General features: G+C 38.5%; 3 protein-coding genes across 3 annotated transcripts in view; 1 reads left to right on the top strand and 2 right to left on the bottom strand.

The window, feature by feature from the left end:
• Positions 1 to 12,820, bottom strand: part of LOC139731693 (somatostatin receptor type 2-like) — a 57,330-nt gene extending 44,510 nt beyond the window's left edge. The window contains exon 1 of the mRNA XM_071642580.1: positions 12,082 to 12,820. Coding sequence (XP_071498681.1) covers positions 12,082 to 12,362 — 281 coding nt within the window. The 5' untranslated portion in view covers positions 12,363 to 12,820. The remainder of the gene's footprint in view (positions 1 to 12,081) is intronic.
• LOC139731630 (uncharacterized) lies at positions 4,069 to 8,543 on the bottom strand. The gene is made up of 3 exons (XM_071642521.1): positions 8,492 to 8,543; positions 5,941 to 6,062; positions 4,069 to 4,149 (listed from the first exon to the last, which is right to left on the bottom strand). The coding sequence occupies exons 1-3, from the start codon at positions 8,541 to 8,543 to the stop codon at positions 4,069 to 4,071; spliced, it is 255 nt and encodes an 84-aa protein (XP_071498622.1).
• A 5,849-nt stretch (positions 12,821 to 18,669) lies between the features above and the next one.
• LOC139731672 (uncharacterized) lies at positions 18,670 to 20,744 on the top strand. Its single transcript, XM_071642561.1, has 2 exons — positions 18,670 to 18,905; positions 20,152 to 20,744. The coding sequence occupies exons 1-2, from the start codon at positions 18,674 to 18,676 to the stop codon at positions 20,742 to 20,744; spliced, it is 825 nt and encodes a 274-aa protein (XP_071498662.1). The 5' UTR covers positions 18,670 to 18,673.
• Positions 20,745 to 22,478: the final 1,734 nt, after the last annotated feature.

The following is a 22,478-nucleotide window of genomic DNA, read 5'->3' as shown; positions in this document are numbered from 1 at the left end:
CCGGAGCGAGATGCGTAATGTATAGGATTGATCATATCTAGCTCTAGTGTTTTGTAGTATTTATGTTTGTCGGAAATTACCATTTCACAAGAAATTTGCAAGCGCTTTGATCTCATGTCTTGAAGGACATGAGGATGCTACAGAAAGAAGTAAAAAGGCGTAACGAGCAAACAAACAACCGAGTAACACAAGCATTTAAGAATCATTGCCATCAGAAATTTCTACCGTTTTGGCGTTTAAAAAAATGCATAATCTGAAATGTGACTCAAATATCGATTTATGATCTTTCCTCGGTGAACTAAAGTCCATGCAGGCTGTTACGTCACCGCTTTATACTAGATTTTACCTTCTTATACAATATATTGTGTGAAGATTTGATAAGAAATAATTTAATGGCGGAAGGGGGACATGGCTATATGAAAAAATAATAATTGGGAGAGAGGCCGATCCTGTTCCGAAAACATTTATTTTTTTTTGTCCTGGACCATGTTGTTAAGTGGTAGAATTCCTGCAAATACTATCTCTACAAGTTGATGGAAAGGTACAGTGTAAAGAATGGCCCCTTGAATGGCTACCGCCTCGTTACGTTCTGTGGGCTGTGGCTATACATAGGTGAATAATATACAAAGAAAATGAGATAAAGAGGGACATACAATCGACTGACAGAAAGGTAAAAAGAAGAAGGGGAAAAAAAAACCTCCAGACTAATCCCCAGGGTACCAACAGGGCAAAAATCTCCTGTCCTGAAACCAGTGAAATCAGGTTTTGTGCTGGTACTCCGAATCTCCACTAAGCCAAGTCTCTCGTCCAGCTAAATTCTTTTTTGGACTGAGATGGGGATTCCTTTTGTTTGTAAACAGTCATGTGAATGCAGCATCGAGAAGTAGAATACCGAGAAGTGCTGAGTTGGCGCATGCGCACTTTCCCCTTGAACACATTTTTTGGTGTGCTGACTTGTTTCATTTTTTCTCTTTATTGTTGCTTCTTTTACTTCAATTTTCACAGTCACATCACGTAGAAGGTAATGTTAATGAAACGTGTAAACTGTTACTTTGCTTTCCAAAAGCAAAAACATTGTGGGTTATTTGTACTCGTAGTCTATTCATAATGAAGTTTGTTTCTCTTTTGTTAATATTTTAAAGCGCTCTGAAATATTTTGGTAATAAGCCCTATATAAGCTTTTGATATCATTATTCTTACTATTATCATATTATCGGCGATTGGTCATGAGGCAATAACGTGACTAACGTAGCATATCGTTAGTCTTTAAAAAGAGAAGAGTGACGTCACAATGGAAAATCATTTCAGAATTAAACTGCCAACCGACGGGGCTAGGAAGAGTATCTATGTAGTCAATCTTATAAAAAAATATTGCCTTGTAATGTCTATCGTTGTAATATAGTACTTGACTGCTCCTTTGGAGTTACATTCTCCCCTCGAGAGCAATGAGCGCATCGGAAAAAAAAAATATTTCCGTTTTCATTTGTAATTACATATGCAAGCAACATGCGTAGTGGTATGGTCATAGCAAATATCTCATTATCCTAACAGATTACAATAATGAAGGTAACTGGTGTTCAATGTTACCTCTATTTTGTTTTTCTGTCATGCACTGTGCCATATTCTATAAACGTTCGGTGGTGGAAATCCATACTCGTATAGTGTAGGTGCTGGCCTTACCAAATTACATAATAAAATAATCATATTTCAACCGACGCATTTTACGAAAGATGAAAGGAACGGCAGCATCGTATCCGCGTTAACCCGATTTTCTAATGACGACGAACGATCCTAACTGTATCGCAAGACATATTACCATGGCAACGCCTCCATTACGAAGTCGTACAGGTGGCCAGTCACATTTATGAAGAGCGCCGTTTGTCATGTGCCACGCTGACAGCGACGAATATTGTTTGTCACGCGGATGGTGGTAATGCCGTCGCCACGGAGATATCTCATTGTCTTACTGTTAAAACTTCCCTTCCCCATACCCAACAACAAACGCACACACACACACATACACACACACACACACACACACACATGTTATCATTCCTTTTTTAATCTTTTTGAAGAGACGCTGGTCATCACTTTGACAAATTAGAGTATTTCGTTGCGCTGCACCAGGAGCGTTCTGAATAGCGTTGCCGGAACCAATACCCCCAAAACCAGATACACAAAATACAAAGATTCCACGTTTCCAAGGCGATGTGTTTGTGCAGGCAACATCTGTGTTGCCCTACGGGTGGACCCAGCCAACAGATCATCAATCAAGACCGGCAAATTTGAACTTTGCAAAGGCGCCATGGCACCGGCGCGGCGGCGTTAATGCCAAAGCGTTAAACTGAAATCTCAACCTAAAGTTAGATCTCGTACCCCGAGAGCGAAGTCGTTGGAACTGCTGAGGTAAGTCTCTATAAACAGTTCGGTCATTAAGGAGTTCGAACTTTAACTACAACGTCGTTGAAACGTCATCCAGAAATTTATGGCTGTCTTGTCGATGTTGAAGTTTGAGTTTTGAGTTTTCATTTCCTCTGTGTAGCCACTTAGGAAGCAATCGAATACTTGCAAACAAGCTATCATGGGCAGACCGACTTAAGACCGTCCGAAGGTTTTAGCAACGCGGATTATTAAGTGTTTGGGGCGTGCATTGATACTACTGTTACCAACGGACTCGGACAGGGAGCCCCAGCACTTAGAATCTGTGGTATTTTCTTCTGAACCACAACACCTTTTGCTTGTCCTCAGAAGATCATTTCATGTAATCAGTAAACTACATTTCACATGAATACTATTCGCATAGATATCATATCTGTCGTCATTTTCAAGTACACTTTATGTTATGTCATTGGCTTATGGTTTCATTTCATTTAATTTCCAATAAAAATGCAATTTGCCATATTAATTTCAAATATGTACTTGTATTTGAGTGATCTTATACACGATAGAAGCGTTCATGGATACACAGTGACTTCTCTGCAGAAACGCTGAAATGACGGGAATTAAAATTATGTTATTAACAAATTCAAAATGATATTTCGGGAGATTATGATAGGATATGTTTTATACATGTAGAATGCGTTATGAGCAGAAAAGTAAAATATGAAGGAACTAGATGCTATGAAAGAGAGTTGCTGTATGGGATATCAACAGAACGGCGTAGAGAAAGAACAATAAGAGAGAAGGGGAAATGATATATTAAAAAAGAAAAGGATGTCAGCCTATATCGACAAAGAGAGAAAACGAAAAGTGTTGACCCTGCATTCAGTATATCAGTGCTACTACAGAGAATCCGCTTTATAACATATAGAGCAAACCACTTGCAATTATTGAGTGGTTTTTTCGAAGGATGGGGAAAACAAAGAAGATAAATCCCAAATTCATGGGATTGAATAAATAAGGAGCTACTTTGCACGCAAGTGCATGTGCTCAGCCGATGCGTGATTCATAATCACATTGTATACTCGGGTTGGAATGATAAGAGGTTGCGCAGGACACAGATCACTCATATACCTACTATATCTTTCTGAGCTTTATATATGCACGGAGGTACGTTGCTGTGGTGTTTTTCTCCTACTGACATATTTACCGTGGACACTGGAATACCCTTTCTCTTGTTCTAGACCCCCCCCCCCCCCAATAAAAAGAACATTTTGATTATACATACAAGGAGAATTCTACACCTGAACAATATTATCACAGTGTTCATATTGTTGGGAGTTGGCTTGTTCCATTGGTCAACCCTGGAGATGATTCGCCTGACTGCCTGAACAATTACATTTTGTGACCTGTCAACGTCTGTGTTCACTCCTATTGTAGTTCCTGCTCGTTCGACTAGCATTGCTGCTGCTACTTCTACTACTTCTACTACTACTACTACTACTACTACTACTACTACTACTACTACTACTACTAATAATAATAATAATAATGATAATGATAATAATAATATTGATAATAATAATGATAATAACAATAATAATAATTATTATTATAATTATAATTATAATGATACAAATACTAATACGATACTATCATGCAATTTTACTACTACTACTACTACTACTATCAACTACAATTACTGCTGCTACTACTGCTGCTACTGCAACTACTACTACTACTACTACTACTACTACTTCTACTACTACTACTACTACTACTACTACTACTTCTACTACTATACTACTACTACTACTACTACTACTACTACTACTACTACTTCTACTACTACTACTATAGGCCTACTACTTCCTACCACTACCCAAATCCGTTGTCACTATATCCTGCTACCGCTGATTCTACTAACTACTAAAACTAGTACTACTACCACAACCAATTAATAATGATTTCATGGAAATAGTGATTATCTACCTTTTTTCTTCATCTGGAAGAGGAGATGATATTAATGAACACGACGTGTATCTTTACAGAAAACGTTCTCGTTTCCGCATAGCAAGCCTATAATGCTCCTGTGTGTGTGTGTGAGAGAGAGAGTAATGTGTGTGTGTGTGTATGTGTGTGAGATAAAGAGAGTGACGCGGAGGACAAGCTATCTTATGTGGGGATTTACGACATGATGTACCCCTTTGTGAGATCTTATACGACGTCGTCAACGCTAATATACATTGGTGAAAGAGGTGTTCGGATACGAGCGAGCGCACTTCAGCCCGTCGCGAAGCGCTCGTATTACATAGACACACGGCTAATTTCGACGGGCTGTATAAAGTGCGCTCGTCTTCGAACACCTCCATACGCAAGCACGCTCCATGCGATTTTTACTGATTATTTTCATGTATCGGTTGCTTTCAATTAGAGCTATTCCCCGAGTGTTGCTGTGTTTTTAAGAATTTAATTGACTGTTCGACAGGTACTTCCTTTCACTATCACGGAAAACTATGCTCAAAGTTGTTACCAAATATACCTATAATCCTGCGTTGTTATAAGTAGCTTATAACCCCTCCTGATTTACAATTTCGAAAGAAGTTTCCTTCGATGCTAAAATGGTTTATGGATGTGACCATAATTATTTTGTACATTATATCTTATATCTGTTGCATGATAAGGCAAGAATTGATGGTCCGAAGGTTTCTTCTCAATTTAGAATGCACTTACATGACTCGATTTAATGTCAAAATCCTGCGTATGCTTATTTTGCTTGCCAAATGTGACCTGCTGTCGACTCCCCCTCCCCCCCCCCCTCTCTCTCTCTACCTTACTCTTCTTTTTTTTTTTATCCGAAACATAAACGCATGCAGGTCGTTACTGCTTGCTATCGCATGTGCACAAGTCCCAACTGCTTTGACGTAAGAAGCGTCAATTCATTAGTGCTTTATTTTAGGGGTATATGATTGATAACAAACCTCGCTTAACTATGTGAACTGTGTTGCTCAACTCTCGCACTATCTATTCAATATGCGTTCTGCTGGTGCGAGGCGCGAATGTTAGTATCTTCTGGCTGGTAACATTGGTACTTTTTAAAGGGATACAGTTTCGGTAGAGATGGGGCTACACAGGATTCCAATGGGTCTTTTTTTTTAGGTTTAATGAGAAACCTCTTATGAAATATGAAAGGGCATATAATTCTAAGAGGAATTCAAGGTTTATTTGATGAAAATGAGTTTTGAAATGGCTGAGATATCCAAAACAATGCAATCCTAATAAAAGGTGGGACCCACCTTTCATTGTGATCGCTTTGTTTTACTTTGTTTTGGGGTATCTCAGCATATTTCTAAACCGATTTTTATCAAATGAACTTTGAATTCCTCTTAGAATTGAACGCTCTTCAACATTTCATAACGTGGTTTCTAAGTATCTAGCAAAAAGTTAAAGGTAGAATCCTCAACTCAACCATCACTATATCATTCCTTTAATACAGTTGTCATTGTGGCAGGCTTTGTGAGAATTCAATTACACGAATCTTCGTTGTTACCCCCGGTAAACAGACGATGACGATAATATGTATTTTCTTTTATTTCTTCGCTCTCTCTCTCTCTCTCTCTCTCTCTCGCTCTCTCTCTCTCTCTCTCTCTCTCTCTCTCTCTCTCTTATTCGAGCAGTTGTTTCTATACGTTTCCATTTCTTATGGTAGGAAATATCATCGCAGTTCCTCGCGGCATTATATGTTAGTATGTATACACTTCAGGAATACATGCAAACTGTGCCAGATTCAGAAAGGAAGGCGGTTTCTGTATAAATGTAATGTTATATATCAGATTGCATTCGAGGGAGAGAATTCTGAAATGAATGGAAAAAATAGGCTTAACGTAAGACAGAAAAGCTAAACTATGTTCTACGAAAGATGAATTTTTACATTTACATTTACCCTTTTGCCATTCTCCAATTTGAAGTAGACATGCATGGAGAAATGTATAGATAAGTCTAGATTAAAAGTGGTATAGGTGACAGCGACAGTGTTTTGATTGGCTGTTTTTGGAGCGGGGATTTCCTTTGTTTCTTTAAAGACATGTTCTATATTTAACATGATGGAATATCTGTTAAACATGAATATCATTCTCGAGTGAAAGTTGGAAATGGAAATACCGACATGAATGATGTTAATGCACAGATAAGTGGTGTTTCGTGTGGAAAGTGCAATGACAGAAAATATACACCTTGTTAATATGATCCTTCAAATGCAGGTAACTTAACACTTACGAAACCACACACCTGCTCTTCTTTTGGCACTAACACTGGGTTTCCATGAACAGAGGCATATGTTTTGCTAGGTGTCTTGGAGGTGTGTAACAGGACAAAAGTCCAGAGTCTGTAAAGGGCTTTTTACACTTGTAATTTTTTACTTAGTCGGTGGGGCTAAGGCCCCCCCCCCCCCTTAGCCCCACCGTTGGTACGGGACTATCCTTAGCCCACTTTCTGTTTACACTCGTTTTTGCCAAAGTGGGCTAGCCCCACCGATAGTCCGGTACTATCTGGCCCTGCAAAATAGCAGGGTTAGCACCGCAATTGCGGTGCCAAGCAAGTGAGTGTAAACAGAACGAAAAAATAATCCTGGGCGAAGCGACGGAGACGAAGTCCGACCCTCACTGACCAATCAGAAACGAGGTAATCAAGTGCTGCCGGTGCGTGCGTGTACGTGTACAGTACACAGCGTAATCATGAATATTCATGTGGTTTGGAAAGTACCGGACTAAGAAATACGAGTGTAAAAAGGTCAGTTTTCTCCTTAGCCCCGGACAAGAGATAGTACGGGACTAATTGGCCAGTGTAAAAAGCTGAAAAAATTGGTACGGGACTAACGATAGTCCTGGGTCAGAGAAAGTCCGGGGTTAAGAAACACAAGTGTAAAAAGAGCTTTAAGAGTCTGCAACAACAGTGTAAATTAGCAGACATAATTTCTTTATGTCGAAAAATTATCATAATCAATTCTGACAAATCAGAGTGCTAAGGAGTAATCCTACATTAATGTACACTGACGACTGATTGATGCAGTGTTCCACAACTCCAAACTTAAAAGCCACAGTGAAAGACAAGTAGCTGAAATTTATAATAGAAACCAACATGACATTATACACCGACGAATGTGAATGAGACGGACTTGGTTTAGGCTCGGAATAGAAAAAAAACAAACCTCAGTCGCAAGTCTCTCAACATGTTTGGCATGACCTTTTATAAGTCTTATGTATATCTTATATTTGTACTATATAGGAGAGGAGATTTAACAATACGATTCGTTCATACTATGTGGTTAGTTTTCAGTGCTTCTTCCTATCACTAACACACGTGCTCCTTGAACATTAAACGTGAATGAATTGGGGAGATGAAGAGGTAATCATGCGACCGCTAAAACGTGAACTGACCAATATATTCCAGTCATTCAACCATAAAAAAAAAGATGACTGAATATATGGGCGATAGATAGGGAGATGCCTGACAAGATGCACTGCGATGTAAGTTTATGGAAAACAAATCTTTACGAGAACAATAATATCAATAATACCCCTCCAGGGAGATCGATGATTCTGTATGCATAATTATGAGATGTTCCAACGCAAGAATTCTTCATAGAAATACGAATCAAACGAGAGAGGGGGAGAATGAGAGAGAGAGAGAGAGAGGAGGAAACAGGGAGAGGGTGGGATGGAGAGAGGAGAGAGAGATGAAGATGGGTGAGGGAGCGATATAGGGGGTGAGGGCACGAAATGGAATTACTCAGGTAAGTAAGGTCAAATGAGAATGTAACTATAGCGAGCTTTAGATTTGGGATGCGAACTCTTAGACGACGCAGTATCCCGGGTTGGACAATGGAAACAGATGTCTCGCACATATTATATGCAGAACACCATTATTTTTTCCCCCTGAGTGGCGTCGTCTTTGCGTTCGCATCGTAGATCTAAAGCTCGCTATTGTCGGAACAACGGAGCACGACGGTATCAAATGCCCATGTGATGATGGCCGGAATTTGGCATTTCATGTCACCATCAGCATTCTATAGATGAAGAGGAATCAATTCGTTGGAGTTATAGCTCGTTATTACCCGACTTCTTCTTCCCACAGCTGTGGTGTGTGACTGACGGAGCAACTGCCATCTTGGGTGCACGACACACATTTGCAATTGATTACACATTGATCAGGCGTATAGGGACGAAAAAAACAACAACAAAATTTTGAGTACGCAATAGGCGTTGATACAAATTGTATATAGGCCCTACCCGCGTAGATACAATGGAGTGGAGGCCAAATAGTCCCTGAGGTATAACGTTATTGTTTGTTCCAGGTGACATTGATAAATATACTGAAATTAAAGTAAACGACAACAACAACAAAGTCATATGACGTTTCATAGACACACACACACACACACACACATATATATATATATGTATATATATATATATATATATATATGTATATGTGTATATATATATATATATATATATATATTACATGTGCAGAGTTTGGATGCAAAAAAAAAAAAACCCGATGAACGCCGTTTTGAAAGTTTTTCTTTTAAGAATGTACGTTCATCATCAAATAGAGAAAGAATGAATATTTACAGTGATACCGCACAGCAAGATATTTTCGAAGATATTACTTACATTATCATAATGAATTCTCATCAATTATTTTCTTTGTTGTTCAGCAGCTTCAATCTCAAATATCTTAAGTTGATAAAAATGGATATATCGGTTTCTCCATTTGAACTCTTCATGAATGTATGCGATGGAGCTTCAAAAGTTGGCGTGTTCTCAAGAACCATTGATGACCACGTGACATCAAATGAGATGAAGATGTCATGCCCTCGTATGTATGGTATTTGTTTACCCAAATAGCTCCTTATCTACTTCGTTGATAAGAAAAGGAAAATGTTTTTCTCGGTAATCCATTCATTCTAGAGAAGCAATAATTCATTTTTGACAATAATTTCCACGAGGGGATCATAGTTACTCAGTGATTGACCTCGAAATGATTTTTGTGACAGTAATATAGTATATTGTACTTAACTGGGTGAGAGTTTTGAGGCGGTGATATCGCATCACCCCCATTTGACGTGCATTATTTGACTATCATGGATATCATTGTTTTATGTAAACATAATGAAAGGAAATTTCAACGACCATCACACTTATTTCCAATTAACTTTTTGTTATGTTTGTTTGCTTATCAGACAGACTTTATAGTCACACTTGCACCCCTAGCAAAATTCCCTTTCGAGGTTATTCATCGGGTTGGATACCAAGGGCAAGGACAATGATAGACGTGCGAAGATTTACAACCCTGATATCAGCTGGGGATTTTGACACGCGCGTGCGATAATTTTTAGTAATCATCCATACAATGTGAAATAACTGACGTACTGCACATGTTCATGAATACACAACACGCTACCCCTCGGCGCGACCCTCCAGCTCTCCCTGCATTCTCGCAATGATGTAGAGTACTAAGTAATCGCAACCGGGTTCGATTCTTCTGTCAAACACGCGTGTACACGTAATCAATGTCAGCTCATAGTCTAGATTCATAAAACGTTACGTATTCGCACATACATTGAACCCTTCTCATCTTTCACGCTCTCCCTCCCACTCTCTCCCCCATTTCACTGAATACGTAACTGTTCATAGCCCATTTCAATCACGTAACTTTTGCCCAGTCACAACTGAGGAAGATTGTGACGTACACACAGATCACAGTGTACAGCTGTATTGAAAGTTGAAACCAAAGACAGTAGATAACAAGATACGAAGGCGCGCGATAACAATGGACTTTGCCCTCAGAGTGTATGACTGAGATTAAACAACGCACACAGCCTGGGCTGTATGAGCGAGGCATGTTTTTTTATTGGATGTGTATCATCCAGCAGGACACAGATGAAACACCTCGAAAGGAGACTAGCGCGCTAAGCTTTCATTGATACCTCATTATCTGTTGGCCTATACGGCTCCAATAAAGTCACATTGTAAAATTTCAAAGTGGTGTTGCTGAGGTGATTTAATTTGTCTGACCACTATAATATAGTTTTGAAATATACATTTTGAAAGATGATGAAGATGATATTATCATCTTGATCTTCTTTCAAATTGTATAAAGAAAATCTGCTTTGCCCGTATCCATTAAATCATGGTTGTAGACGATTTCGTAGGTTAGAATTGTTATGACTAAAACTAAACTTATGACGTAAACTCAGAATGGTTATACCTATGACTTTAAAGCATGATCCCATCAATAGATTCAACTATAGCTGACACTTTACACGCTATTGACTCTTAGCTGAAACGTGAACGACTCATTTTCCAGAGGTAAATCAAGTGTCACCCTCCATCAAATCCTCGTTCGTCTTGGGTAAAGCTACCCCCCCCCCCCCCCAACCCGAATCAACCCGGATGTTCTCCAGTACTGCACGGTTCAAAGTTTTCCGGTGACTTTTAAACAACGTCTCCCTTTAATTCGACTCTTAACAATGTCACAGAGATCAATTGCGTGCAACACAAAATACTAGCATTGGGACTGAAATGCATTTTGACTGCCTGTCATCTGTTGATTCAATTACGCATCAATCACTTCAATTCTCAAACTTCTGTAATATCAGTGATCGTTCTTAACTTTTATGTCAAATTTGTTCTCGACACACAGTGTTATTATTATCATTTTCAATTCATTCCAGAGGGTGTCGTTCTGATATATTCTATTTGCTATACTCATGTATCAACATTGAAGCAAAAACAAAGCAAAAAAAAAAATCACAGTTTGATCAAATATCGGCAACATTACACACTGCGTGCAACTGCGACAACTCACAAAATTTTGCACCTTGATAGAATAGGATATTACTAATACGACTAAGCTAAGATATTTTTTAAACAAAATAAAGTTAGCGCAAAATCCAGCCATTTATTTTGTTCTCACTCAGAACAAGGTTTAAACACAACATTATCGTTGAAAAAAGTGTTTAAAATATAGTAAAACTACCAATCAAACGGACTGATAGATTGCAGTGACTTTTTTCGGCAGTCATGCGGTTAAGTGAGTAAAGCACCATAACCTTTCAGTAGGGGTTTCAATCCCGCCTGGGGCACTATGTTTTTCATTTATTCTTTTTTTACATGTTTCACCCACGACTCCCCTGTTGATCATAGTGTATATAAAATGTGTATACCTTTCGGTTCGGGTCACAATAATGGCGAGACTCTCTATACAGTACTGTATCAGTTTCGAAACAACATAGAGGTGTAATTATTCCTTTGCAGCTATATATTTGAAACAAAAACTTGCAGTGTATTGTAAGGGCAAAGTTTTAATGGCTCAAATGTGTCTGTAAGCGGCAACGTAAATTCTCTGGACATTGAATATAGCGCGATATATATATATATATATAATTCACATCTCGCGGCCTCAAATTTTTATTTGTGGACACGGGAGAGGCTGGGGATGCGCCGTGCCACAAAGTATCTGAGGCAGGTGCATATGGGACGTTTTTATGGGGGACACAAATGACATAGGTAAATACACTCGTCGAAAGCATCTGACCCTTTCGCTCTAAAAATAACACAAGTGTTAAACAAGTCGACAATTATCTGTCTCTCTCTCTCTCACTCTCTCTCTCTTACTCTGATTATTTTCAGTGCGTACCTTATGACTATGAAAAGGACGACAGCATTGGCGAAAATTCCAAACAGTACGACGGGAATTGTCAGGCAAGCCAGGGCTATACCAAAAGCTGGGTCTGGCGGGGGAACCGTGCCGGTGGCCCACGCCTTGGTGGAGCTATTTATCAAGTCTAACCCCTCGGAGGAGCTCGGGAGGCCTGGTCCTACGGTGGACGTCATCAGACCTACGTTTGCCAGGATACCTCCGGGTAACAATCCTAGTCGTGGGGTGGCCATAGTGCTGTAAGAATGCGCTGTATCCATCTTAAAATGTTCACGGAGGAAATTGTTAAAACTGTCTTAGATGCGACTGATACCAGCTCAAGAGATCCTAGTGCTGTTGGTTACAAATCAATCTCCTCCTCGTCCTGAGAAAGTTGATGATTATTTCCAAGCTCAAAATGCATGATTTCGCAGGCACAGGTGAGACGCTAGGAATCCCGACACAACGTCTACAAAAATATCCTTTCTGAATGCAATTCAAGGCGTAAATTCGAAAGCGAAGTCGTTAAATAATTCATCTCCATGCCACCTCACCTCTTGGCGTCATGAAGCTCTGAGCATGATGGCAATCTAGAATGTAACGCTGAGGAAGTAAACTCGATATAAGAGGGAAAATAAATGAAGCAGAAGAGTACGAAGCTTCTCTCATCACCCAGCGTCCCAAGCAGCGTCCAAATTGACAATTAACTCTCGGTCGCAAACGTACGTGCGCACGCCATCTCGCCTCGAGCACAATGGGGGCTCGGTGCTGCTCAGTTGATCTGTGCGCCTATCTCGTAGAAAGTTGCGCACTTCCGCGCTGAGTGCGAGATAAGACAAACAAAAAGGAAATTGTAACATACAGCACTATTTTTATCGTCACATTGTGCAACATACCTGGCCATCTGAGGAACATTCACTTAAGTTCACAATAGGGGAGACGCTTTCAATGCGTTTAATCATTTCAGTCTCAGTTACAGTTTATTTCATACTTCTCATATAACACAGGCTATATCTAAAATAATAAAAAAATGATAATTCTTGTAGATAGGCAACAAAAGATTTATATATATATATATATATTTCGTCAAAGCTTGTATTGTACATCCGAAGGTTAATTTCGATTCCAACTAGTAATTATCAAAATCTGTGTGTATTTATATGTATGCGGATGTACAATAAAAGGTATAACGGAACCTTCAAGAGTAAGCTTTTTTTGGCTGTAAGCCTCGAATAATCAGTGTTTGTGAATAAAACAAAACAAAACAAAGCAAACAAAAAACAAGCCAACAAACAAACAAACGAAGAGTGGATAAAAAAGTTCAGACCAAATCAAATAATTCCAAATGAAGAAAAATATATATATATACCTAAATGATATAAACGAAATGTGATCCGTAACAGCGACCAATTTTTCATTTGCTTTCAGAATAAAACAACCTTTTTGTGGTATATTGTGTACTATGTTAATTTGGTAATTTCACCTCAACTTCGATCGACTACAATTACATTTTAAAGAATAGTCTCTGGATACACGTTTATATAAAGATTATGATAATAAAAAAGATATGTACTACCAAAAATCCAAACACGAAATAAACTGGAAAAGAAAAATGATAGCTCTTGATGATAAGGTAAGGTTCGAATTCCCATAATGGTTTTTGGAATTAATCAAGAATATAATGACGTAATACCTCACCTTTCTATCAAAATCAACAACGTATTTCAGTAAATTTTACAGGTATGCAAAACGCTCCAAAACAGACATTTTGGTAATCTAATTTGTGTCATATCACCTATCAGGAAAAACAAAAAACAAAAACATAAGTTCTTGTTTAATAATGTTCATCGATCTGTAAATATTTCCGACCTGCGTTTTCCTTAAAGTTTGGATTGCAAATAAGGAACAAAATGAGGGCAAATATCAGTGTGAAAATTCTGACAGTTACAGGCCTCGTCACCATGGAATATTGTAGAATTATGATGTACAGAAGGTGAGGGATAATATATATGTCGGCTTATGTCCTCACAACATAATACTATTTACTTTTAAACAAGAGCACAATAGTCAACAAATTCCGTTGCTTCCGTTCATTATAGACATTGATAGAAGCATTGATATTCTCTACACATATTGCCAAATCTATATAAGCGTACGTAAAATATCTTGCCTGTTTATTTTATGTATGTATAACACACTCATGTGTGTGTGTGGGATTATGCGTATGTGTGTCCATTAGTAGTTCCACGCATATTATAATAAATTACTTTAGTTCATAGTATATTTCAATAACCGACATTTTTCTTTTGTCATTTGAAGACATGTTATTGCTCACGCACTGACATTACAGGACGAATATCATTATGAATATTTTATCTCTCATTGAATTGAAAGGAGCATTTTCTGGATACAGGGGTTTTTGTTATTCCAAAGAAAAGTTTGTTGCAATTCACAAGGATATAGTCTACATCAAGCTTAGGAGAAAAACAACCCCTAAGAAGACCGCTGTGACAGAGATAAATGAAAGTACACATGCCTCAGTGGACGGGGGACGTAACGTTAGAAAGTGTCTTCGGGCTTTGACGTATTTCGGGCATAAGGTTACTCGAATGGGGCACTGTGTCATTGTGTAGAGAACCATTAGGGAAGAGGTGTAGCACAAAGCAAGTGATGAATAGAGTGTGTAGCATAGCTTTGTTCAGATTTAATAGAAGGGTTAAAAAGTGCATGATGTCGAAAGAACAGCGCAAGGCTGATAGGAACTGCACAGGAACTCCGTTATCAGATAAGGAAATGAATGACTGTGCCGATTGAGTCCGTCGAGATGTGAGTCGGGAAGAGAATATAGAAATGACATTATGTAGCTCATGGAGGAGAACAAAAGTAACGCTTGAAAAGAGCATAAAGCAGACCAAAATATTTTTGATATGCTTAACATGATCTCTTTCTTTTAGGGCTGTGACTCCTAAACGTAGTATCAAACCAACAACCAATAACCAAGAACATAACAGGCCTTGGTTTTTTTGTTTTGTTTTGTTTTTGTTTTTGCTTTTGTTTTTGTTTTTGTTTTTTGTCCATCAGCTCCAATTCTGTTGGGAAAAAATGACTTACGTCATTTCCATTTCAATATTGAAAAAAAAATCAATATATATGAATATATATATATATATATATATATATATATATATTTGCGTTGAGATGTTTCATTGCAACTGGTTGACATATATTGGCCTTAATCGCCATAAAACACTGTTTATTCATTGTTTGAATAACCGTCATGATAAAAATCATTTCTCCCGAGTATGTATACCCCCATGATTTTTTATCATGGCTATATTACTCAAATACATGTACTGAATAATCGGTGCTTCTTCTTTTTTTCACGACGATGAAGAGAAATCCTTCGTTGAGCTGCAATGTTATTATGTTGTCGGTGGTAGACTGAATGCACACATTTGTTTTAAACCAATATTCTATAAGTAACTGTTTCCTAGAGGTAGAATTGTACAATATCTCTCGACACAATTTTGTAATATTTTGTAGAGGAAAAACGGAAGAAAAGGGGAGGGGTAAAATACTACTAGAGGAGAGTAAACCCCAATGATAAAGTCAAAAACATCCATTTCCAAGGGAGTAAAACAAGGAAACAGGGAAATCAATGCCGTTAAACTAACATGAGTTCATGTTTCAGATGTATAGCCCTTGTGCTTGTTAATTGTATCTCTTTAGCTATTTCTCATATTCTACACACGCAAAAAACACACACCCATCCTTAAAAAACAACAACAAACAAAACAAACTCGACAAATTATATTTCCGGGGATGATATGATAATTATTATCTATTCATTGTGGTGATAATGAAACCATATCAAATCACCAGTCGTGCAATAAGATTGTCCTTTATCGTGGAAATTGTAGTGGTTTCAAGAAAATATGCATAATGTGAACAAACTAACACTGAAGAAAATAGCATGCACGATATCATGAGAACCTTTACAGGAACGAGTTACCACTTCTGGAACAAAAACAAAGAGACAGCTATGTCATATCTTACTTGCTCACTATGCGTCAGATACTAAGATAGATGAGTCGATCAATAAATGCAGAGAGAGGGGGAGGTAGTGAGGGGTGGAGAGTAAGGGGGCATGGGAAAATGAAGATGAGTGAGGAGAGAGGGAACTTGAAATGTCAAACATATTTCTGCGTAGATCATCATCGAATGTGAAGAGGTGCTCCATTTTTCCCCATCTTTATCAAGGAGCTAAAACAATCTCTTGTGGTCAATAATTGACGGACCTTGCCGTCATCTAGTAATGATTGAAGAAACGTCATCCCAATTAGCATAATGATTCCACAGAATTCTTAGAATCAATCATACAATCTCCAATCGTTTTAAAGCAATATACCATACGATTATCGTGCTTCCAGTTTATCTGCGATGATATTTTTGGTTATCGTACAAGCTGGAGCCGTAAACAAATCAATAGAGATTCTACTGAAGAAGTGATGAAACAATGTGATCATAAATTTTGGGTTAATGATGTTGATCGAGATGGACATTGATGGGGGTAAAGGAGAGAGGATTAAGAAGGAAAAGGGAAAAATGAGGAAAGTAAGAAAACCGAGTAAGGAGAAGAGAAGTCAAACTAGGAGAGGACAGGTGGCGAAATATTTTTTTTTTTAAAGATATGGCATATGTATTGTTATTATGACAGACATAGATTATAAACCAAAAGGAAAACAGACAGTGGAAAAGAAGAAGGAAACAATTATTATGATGATGACGAGAAGATGCTGATAATAGCATGAAAGGTACGAAGAAGAAGAACAGACAACAACAAAACACGACAAAAGGCTTACGTAGCTCTCGTCAGTGTTATACGTAGGACCTACCTGTCAAACGTAGATGGCGATATTGTAGTTTGCCAAAATATCCGCATTGGCGTGGTTATGAATGTTATGGCATGAAGGCGCTGAAGGGAATCTTTAGGTTCTATTTTATAGAATACAAAGTAACAAAAGTCAAACGAGCATAGATCTATGCTGTTCCATCAAATGAGAAAAATGAGATAGTTAAGTTTTAATGCTTCGCATGCTTTTACCTAACACTGATAACCCAACTAGTATACTGTCTTGTCTCAACACAGTACTAGTATGCAAAAGTAGATGGGGTGATGATGAGTGCATTGTTACCCCTCGAATTCTACCATTAGTTAGAGCACATAATATAAATCATATGTATCATAATTATGATGGATCAAGGAGTTGTCAAGCACCACACCCCCACCTCCACCTCCACCCTCATTCCGAAAAAGAATAATGGTTGCTAGGTTATGTCAGCATAATACTCTATTGCTGCAAGTGATTGCTATTCTCTTTTATCGATTGATTTCGTTGAAAATTGATATTTTGGTAAGATTTGTGTGTCGGACAATCCGAAACTTGCGAAGCTATGACATCACCTCATCTTATTTACATCAAAGAGATTACTATTAATATTTATGTCCTGTAAAAAAAAAAAAAAAAAAAAAAAAAAAAAAATCTTATGTGACTCTCTAAAAGTACCATAATTTGCTTACTGGGTCCAAGTTTTAAGAAACCTCTACCAATTTTTGGCACTTATTTGGTGTTTGACTTTACCTAAATTGATCTAAATTTGATCTAAATGATCGTATGACTGACACTTTAATGCATGCCTTTAATCAATATCATGATGCAAAGTCGGATTGGAGTACTTACGTATATACTTTACGAGAGGGAGCGAAATTGATCAATCACGAGATGGTGTTTGTATTTTTTGTTTAATTATTAAGCTCAATTTGTTTCTCAGAAATTTGCTAAAAGCTTAATATGCAAACAGATTTCTCACACAAAAATACATCACTGTTACTATCACTTTATTCGGCCATCATAGAACAGCATAGGCATCATGACCTGCTACCAACCCACCCTTAAACAATAATTTATGCACATATCATTATAGTCCTGTGTATAACAAGTCTTTTCGTGTGAAATTGAATAGGCGTTATCATCATTTGCTTACTGTGAGAAGTCAAGCATGTGTCATGCTCCCCCTCAAAAAGAAAAGAACAAAAATACACACACGCACACACACACACACACACACACACACACACACACACACACACACACACACACACACACACACACACACACAGTGCACATCAAAGCAAATGTAATCCAAATAATAATTCTGTGATAGGTGCTTTATTCAAATGGTGGGTGAGTTTCCACTCTTTCATGATTGAGCATTGTACTCATTTGCAGGGCTGCATGAACAAGAGCTTCGCTTTTATCCCTTGCCTACCTGTTGTATTAAATTCATGTGTTTATGAATATATAGGCCATGAAATTTGTGGCATATCAGGGGCATAGCCTATATCGACAAGGTATCCCCATGATAGAGAGAGAAGGTGTCAGAGAGTCCTCTTGACCTGGCAATAAAATGAGTCTGGCGAAACTGGTACTTCGTACTTCTTGAAGCCGCTGAAACCGCATCTGTTGCATGCAGGGCACCGAGCCAGGGTTTGATAAACGGGTAACACAGCCCGTCTGGAGAACAGGACAAAATGGCGGATTCTAGGCAGCAACCGGTGCGTGTAATGCTGTGGAGTTTGCCACGCTCGTGCACGACTGTTTTCACGCGTTGCATGGAGTCTCTTGGCAGTGCTCTTGGCGGCGGAGAAATTTTCTGGGAGCCATTCGTGTCCTGTGAGTTCTACGGGCCCGATCGCCGACACTTCTTCGCCAACGACTCGCCCCAGCTGCTCAACGACAAATACACCTATGCGTATGTGAGAGGTACTAGTAATTCAGTAAATCGGTGATGCTCACACTACTAGCAGAACTGTTTCCATAATATGCCAACACACCACCGAATCGCAATGCCCACGGTTACCTATGGTGTCAGTAGGTGTGAAGAATATCTCGTCATAACTTGAAATATATGTCATTTTCATATTTATTATGTAGGCCTGTGGTCAGCAAACTACGCAGAATTAGCCCCGTTTCATGATTTATTTTCTCGCTGTACAAATACGAATGTTATTCTGCAGGGTGCAGTGATCCGAGAGGAGCAAAGTTCAAGTTCAATTATTCATATACCATAAGCTACGTCGCAGACTCAATCACCTATATTTGTAAAATGCGTTTGTCAAAATTCGTCTGCTGACGCGCGCTGTATTTACAGCAAGCAGCTAGCTGGCTAGCGCTGTCTCAACAAGTGATATAAATGTAAACATGTCGATAAATGAAGTACAAATGTATTAGGAGCACTCTTGCTATCTTCTGTCGCAAAAGCTAACACTCTACTCCCCGTTGCACCCACGTTATTGTGTAGAACTGTCGCATATAGGTCTGCGCTTGAAGGCCTTCAAGGTTTATACCAAATAGAATGGACACCATAAAAAGTAACATAATGAGTGATTTGCAATTATTAATATCGTGTGTGTTTATGTGTGTGTGTGTGTGTGTGTGTGTGTGTGTGTGTGTGTATGTGTGTGTGTGTGTGTGTTGTATGATATGTTCATGATGAAAAAAGATGGCGCCAATGACAGGGAGAAAATACGTGACATTGGTCCAGAATATACAAGACTGATGTTTGTAACGTGAGGGCTTTGAAGACAACATTCGACTTAGCTGCACCACTTAACAAAACATAGCAATACGGTCCATACACTACATTCACAAAGTATGCTTCGAATTTCAGGACGTGTGTATTCAATTAACTTTGTATTAGATTATTTTGTTTGACATCTAAACTCGAACTTTTCTCCTCTCTTTGCACACATGGTGGGTTGTTGGGTCCTGCTCACCATATCGGCAATGCTCGGCCTCTGGGCTTGTGTGTTGGAATGTACATGATTTTTAAAATTTACCAAAGATAAAATTCAAGTCTCTACGTCTTGTTGAATACGACTTACACCACAAGCCACAACTTTTAGCTCAAGCTTATTTGCGTTAACAAATTATTCACAATTTTACAATTAAATTTATTTGATATGTCAACCAGGTCAACTTTATATTCATTTTATCGTCCTCATTTCAGATCTCATGGAGCAAGACTTTCCTCAGGGTAAACTCGTCTTTGGAAAGGATGTAACCATAGGTATCATGGGAAAATTTGAATACATTCCGAAGAATTATCGTCATTCGTTCCTCATTCGGGATCCACGCAAAGTATTTCCGTCAATTCAACGCTTATCCGATGCTGTGCCGGAGGCCCATCGCTTCAGCGTGAACAAAGAGTACGGAAACGGGTACCGAGAACTTGTCGAACTTTCTCGGCACATCGAAAGCACTTTCGGACAAAAACCGGTCATCATCGATGCGGACGAACTGCTTGCCGAACCTGAGCGAATCATGCCGATGTACTGTCGGGCGGTCGGACTGCAGTACGATCCGAAGATGCTCGAATGGGGTCAGGTAGATGTGACCCAGTTACGTTGGCATTGTGCAGAGACCATGGCGGGATACGAGGATATGGGAATCTTCACAAATGCTTTGAAAAATACCCGATTCAATCCCCATCTCTCGAAGAAGTCATTCGACGAGACCGAATGGACCCCCGAAATCCGAGAGTGTATAGATGCTGCCATGCCAATCTATCAGGAGTTATACAAATCACGTTTACAGAATTAAATGTTATAACACTTTTTGATACCAGTGTAGCAACTGTTTACAATATGTGCCAAAAACAGAACCAAGGATTTTGTATTTGTGACCAATTCGCATTCATGGCAAGTTTTTAAGGAAAAAAAATAGGCCGAACTATTCTGCATAGTGAGTCGTATCAGGTTTGTAGTCACGAAATATATATCGTATATTAAATAAATGCACTAGCAGAGGAAATCAAATCCGTCTACTTATCTTAGACAGAATGATTAGATCTGATCGGCAGGGATCAATCCCTGATGAGATAGGGCGCGCTTTCATTTCTGACACAGTAGTGATGGACTCTATCAGCAACTGCGCATGAGGGCAGATAGAAGCAAATGCTTTTATGAATATGGATATGATTTTTATTTTTAAGAATCAGTTCATACATCAATCAGATTATCATTGATTTCCTCATCATGATTAGAACATCTACAGATCGCTCATCCTGTGTGTAAGGAAAAATGTGGTCGACACTGTCTCACATTGATGACTTTAATGATATCTTAAAAGCGTAAATTTCAGGAAGTCAGAAATCATATACATGCTCTCAGGGCATTTATATTGTTATGCTTCCAGCTCACCACTGCCCTTCGACTGTCATTACTTGCCGTCCTCATACTCTCCCTATATCGCTTCCCTCTTTCACTCTCCTCTCCCCATGTTCTTTCGCCAAACAACAGTCCTTTCAAAGACTACATACACGTTGTGTTACCACAAAATTCTCTTCCTCACGTGCATTCCCATGCAAACTTTCAAATAGCACATGTTTGTTTTAATCGCCATGCACATTATAACCGTCAGTTTGTGCGAAGACACAGTACACGGCCTGGCCTTGATGTCTATGATACATGAAACTGACCTTGTAAGCGCTTATAATCCTCCCAACGTCATTTATCAGTAAATTATAAAAGCTCCTCTTTGCTATTGTTAAGTTGTAAGCCCTCCCTCCCCCCTCTCTCTCTCCCAATTAAAGTGTCTCACTGTTCTTGCAGGCCTTTCCAGCTTTTGCATGTCAATGTTTGTTTTGTTTTGTTTTTTACATTTTCAGAATTTCATTTTCCCTTGATGTTCACTGTCTTGATCACTGTCATGATTATGTCCTGAAATATCAATCAAACGTGAGAAAAATCTGCCATCTGTTTGTGCAGTTTTATGTAACATTGTATAACGATGATGCAAAACAAACCGTTTTACCACATGTAATAGAAAGACATACTCATACCAATTGTAACAAATGAATGTATTTTTCTTTTAAGTGAGAATAACTGATATAGATGTTTAACTGTTATGCAGCAATTGTCATAGTGACATGACATCGTTCATATTTCTACTCGATTGTCGAAGGCACTGAGCGTACTGTTTCGCAAGTACGTTCTCTATACAACGATACTGTTAATGAGTGAAGCTGCATAGAATATCTCTCTCTCTCTCTCTCTCTCTATATATATATATATATATATATATATATATTGACATCAAATCTTGCACATTAATAGACGTGGCTGGTGTTGGGTAGCACCCCTTTAATCATCGAGCTTTCGGGCGAAAAGCCCTTCTTCAGGATCTATACAGTCAATGACAACAACGTATAAATAAAATCAACCTAGGTATAAAATCATACTAAACTCAACTAGCCTCATATACTATACATTTCAAAGTATACTCAACATAAAACATACCTCAATTCAGCGCATTTTATAACAAAAAACAAATCAG

Source organism: Diadema antillarum, unplaced genomic scaffold (assembly GCF_040938485.1).
Source record: "Diadema antillarum isolate AM-2024a unplaced genomic scaffold, OU_Dant_1.0 seq00000382_RagTag, whole genome shotgun sequence".
NCBI lineage: Eukaryota > Metazoa > Echinodermata > Echinoidea > Diadematoida > Diadematidae > Diadema > Diadema antillarum.
Note: the sequence above shows the minus strand (reverse complement) of the source record. Positions and strands in the feature narration are given on the sequence as shown.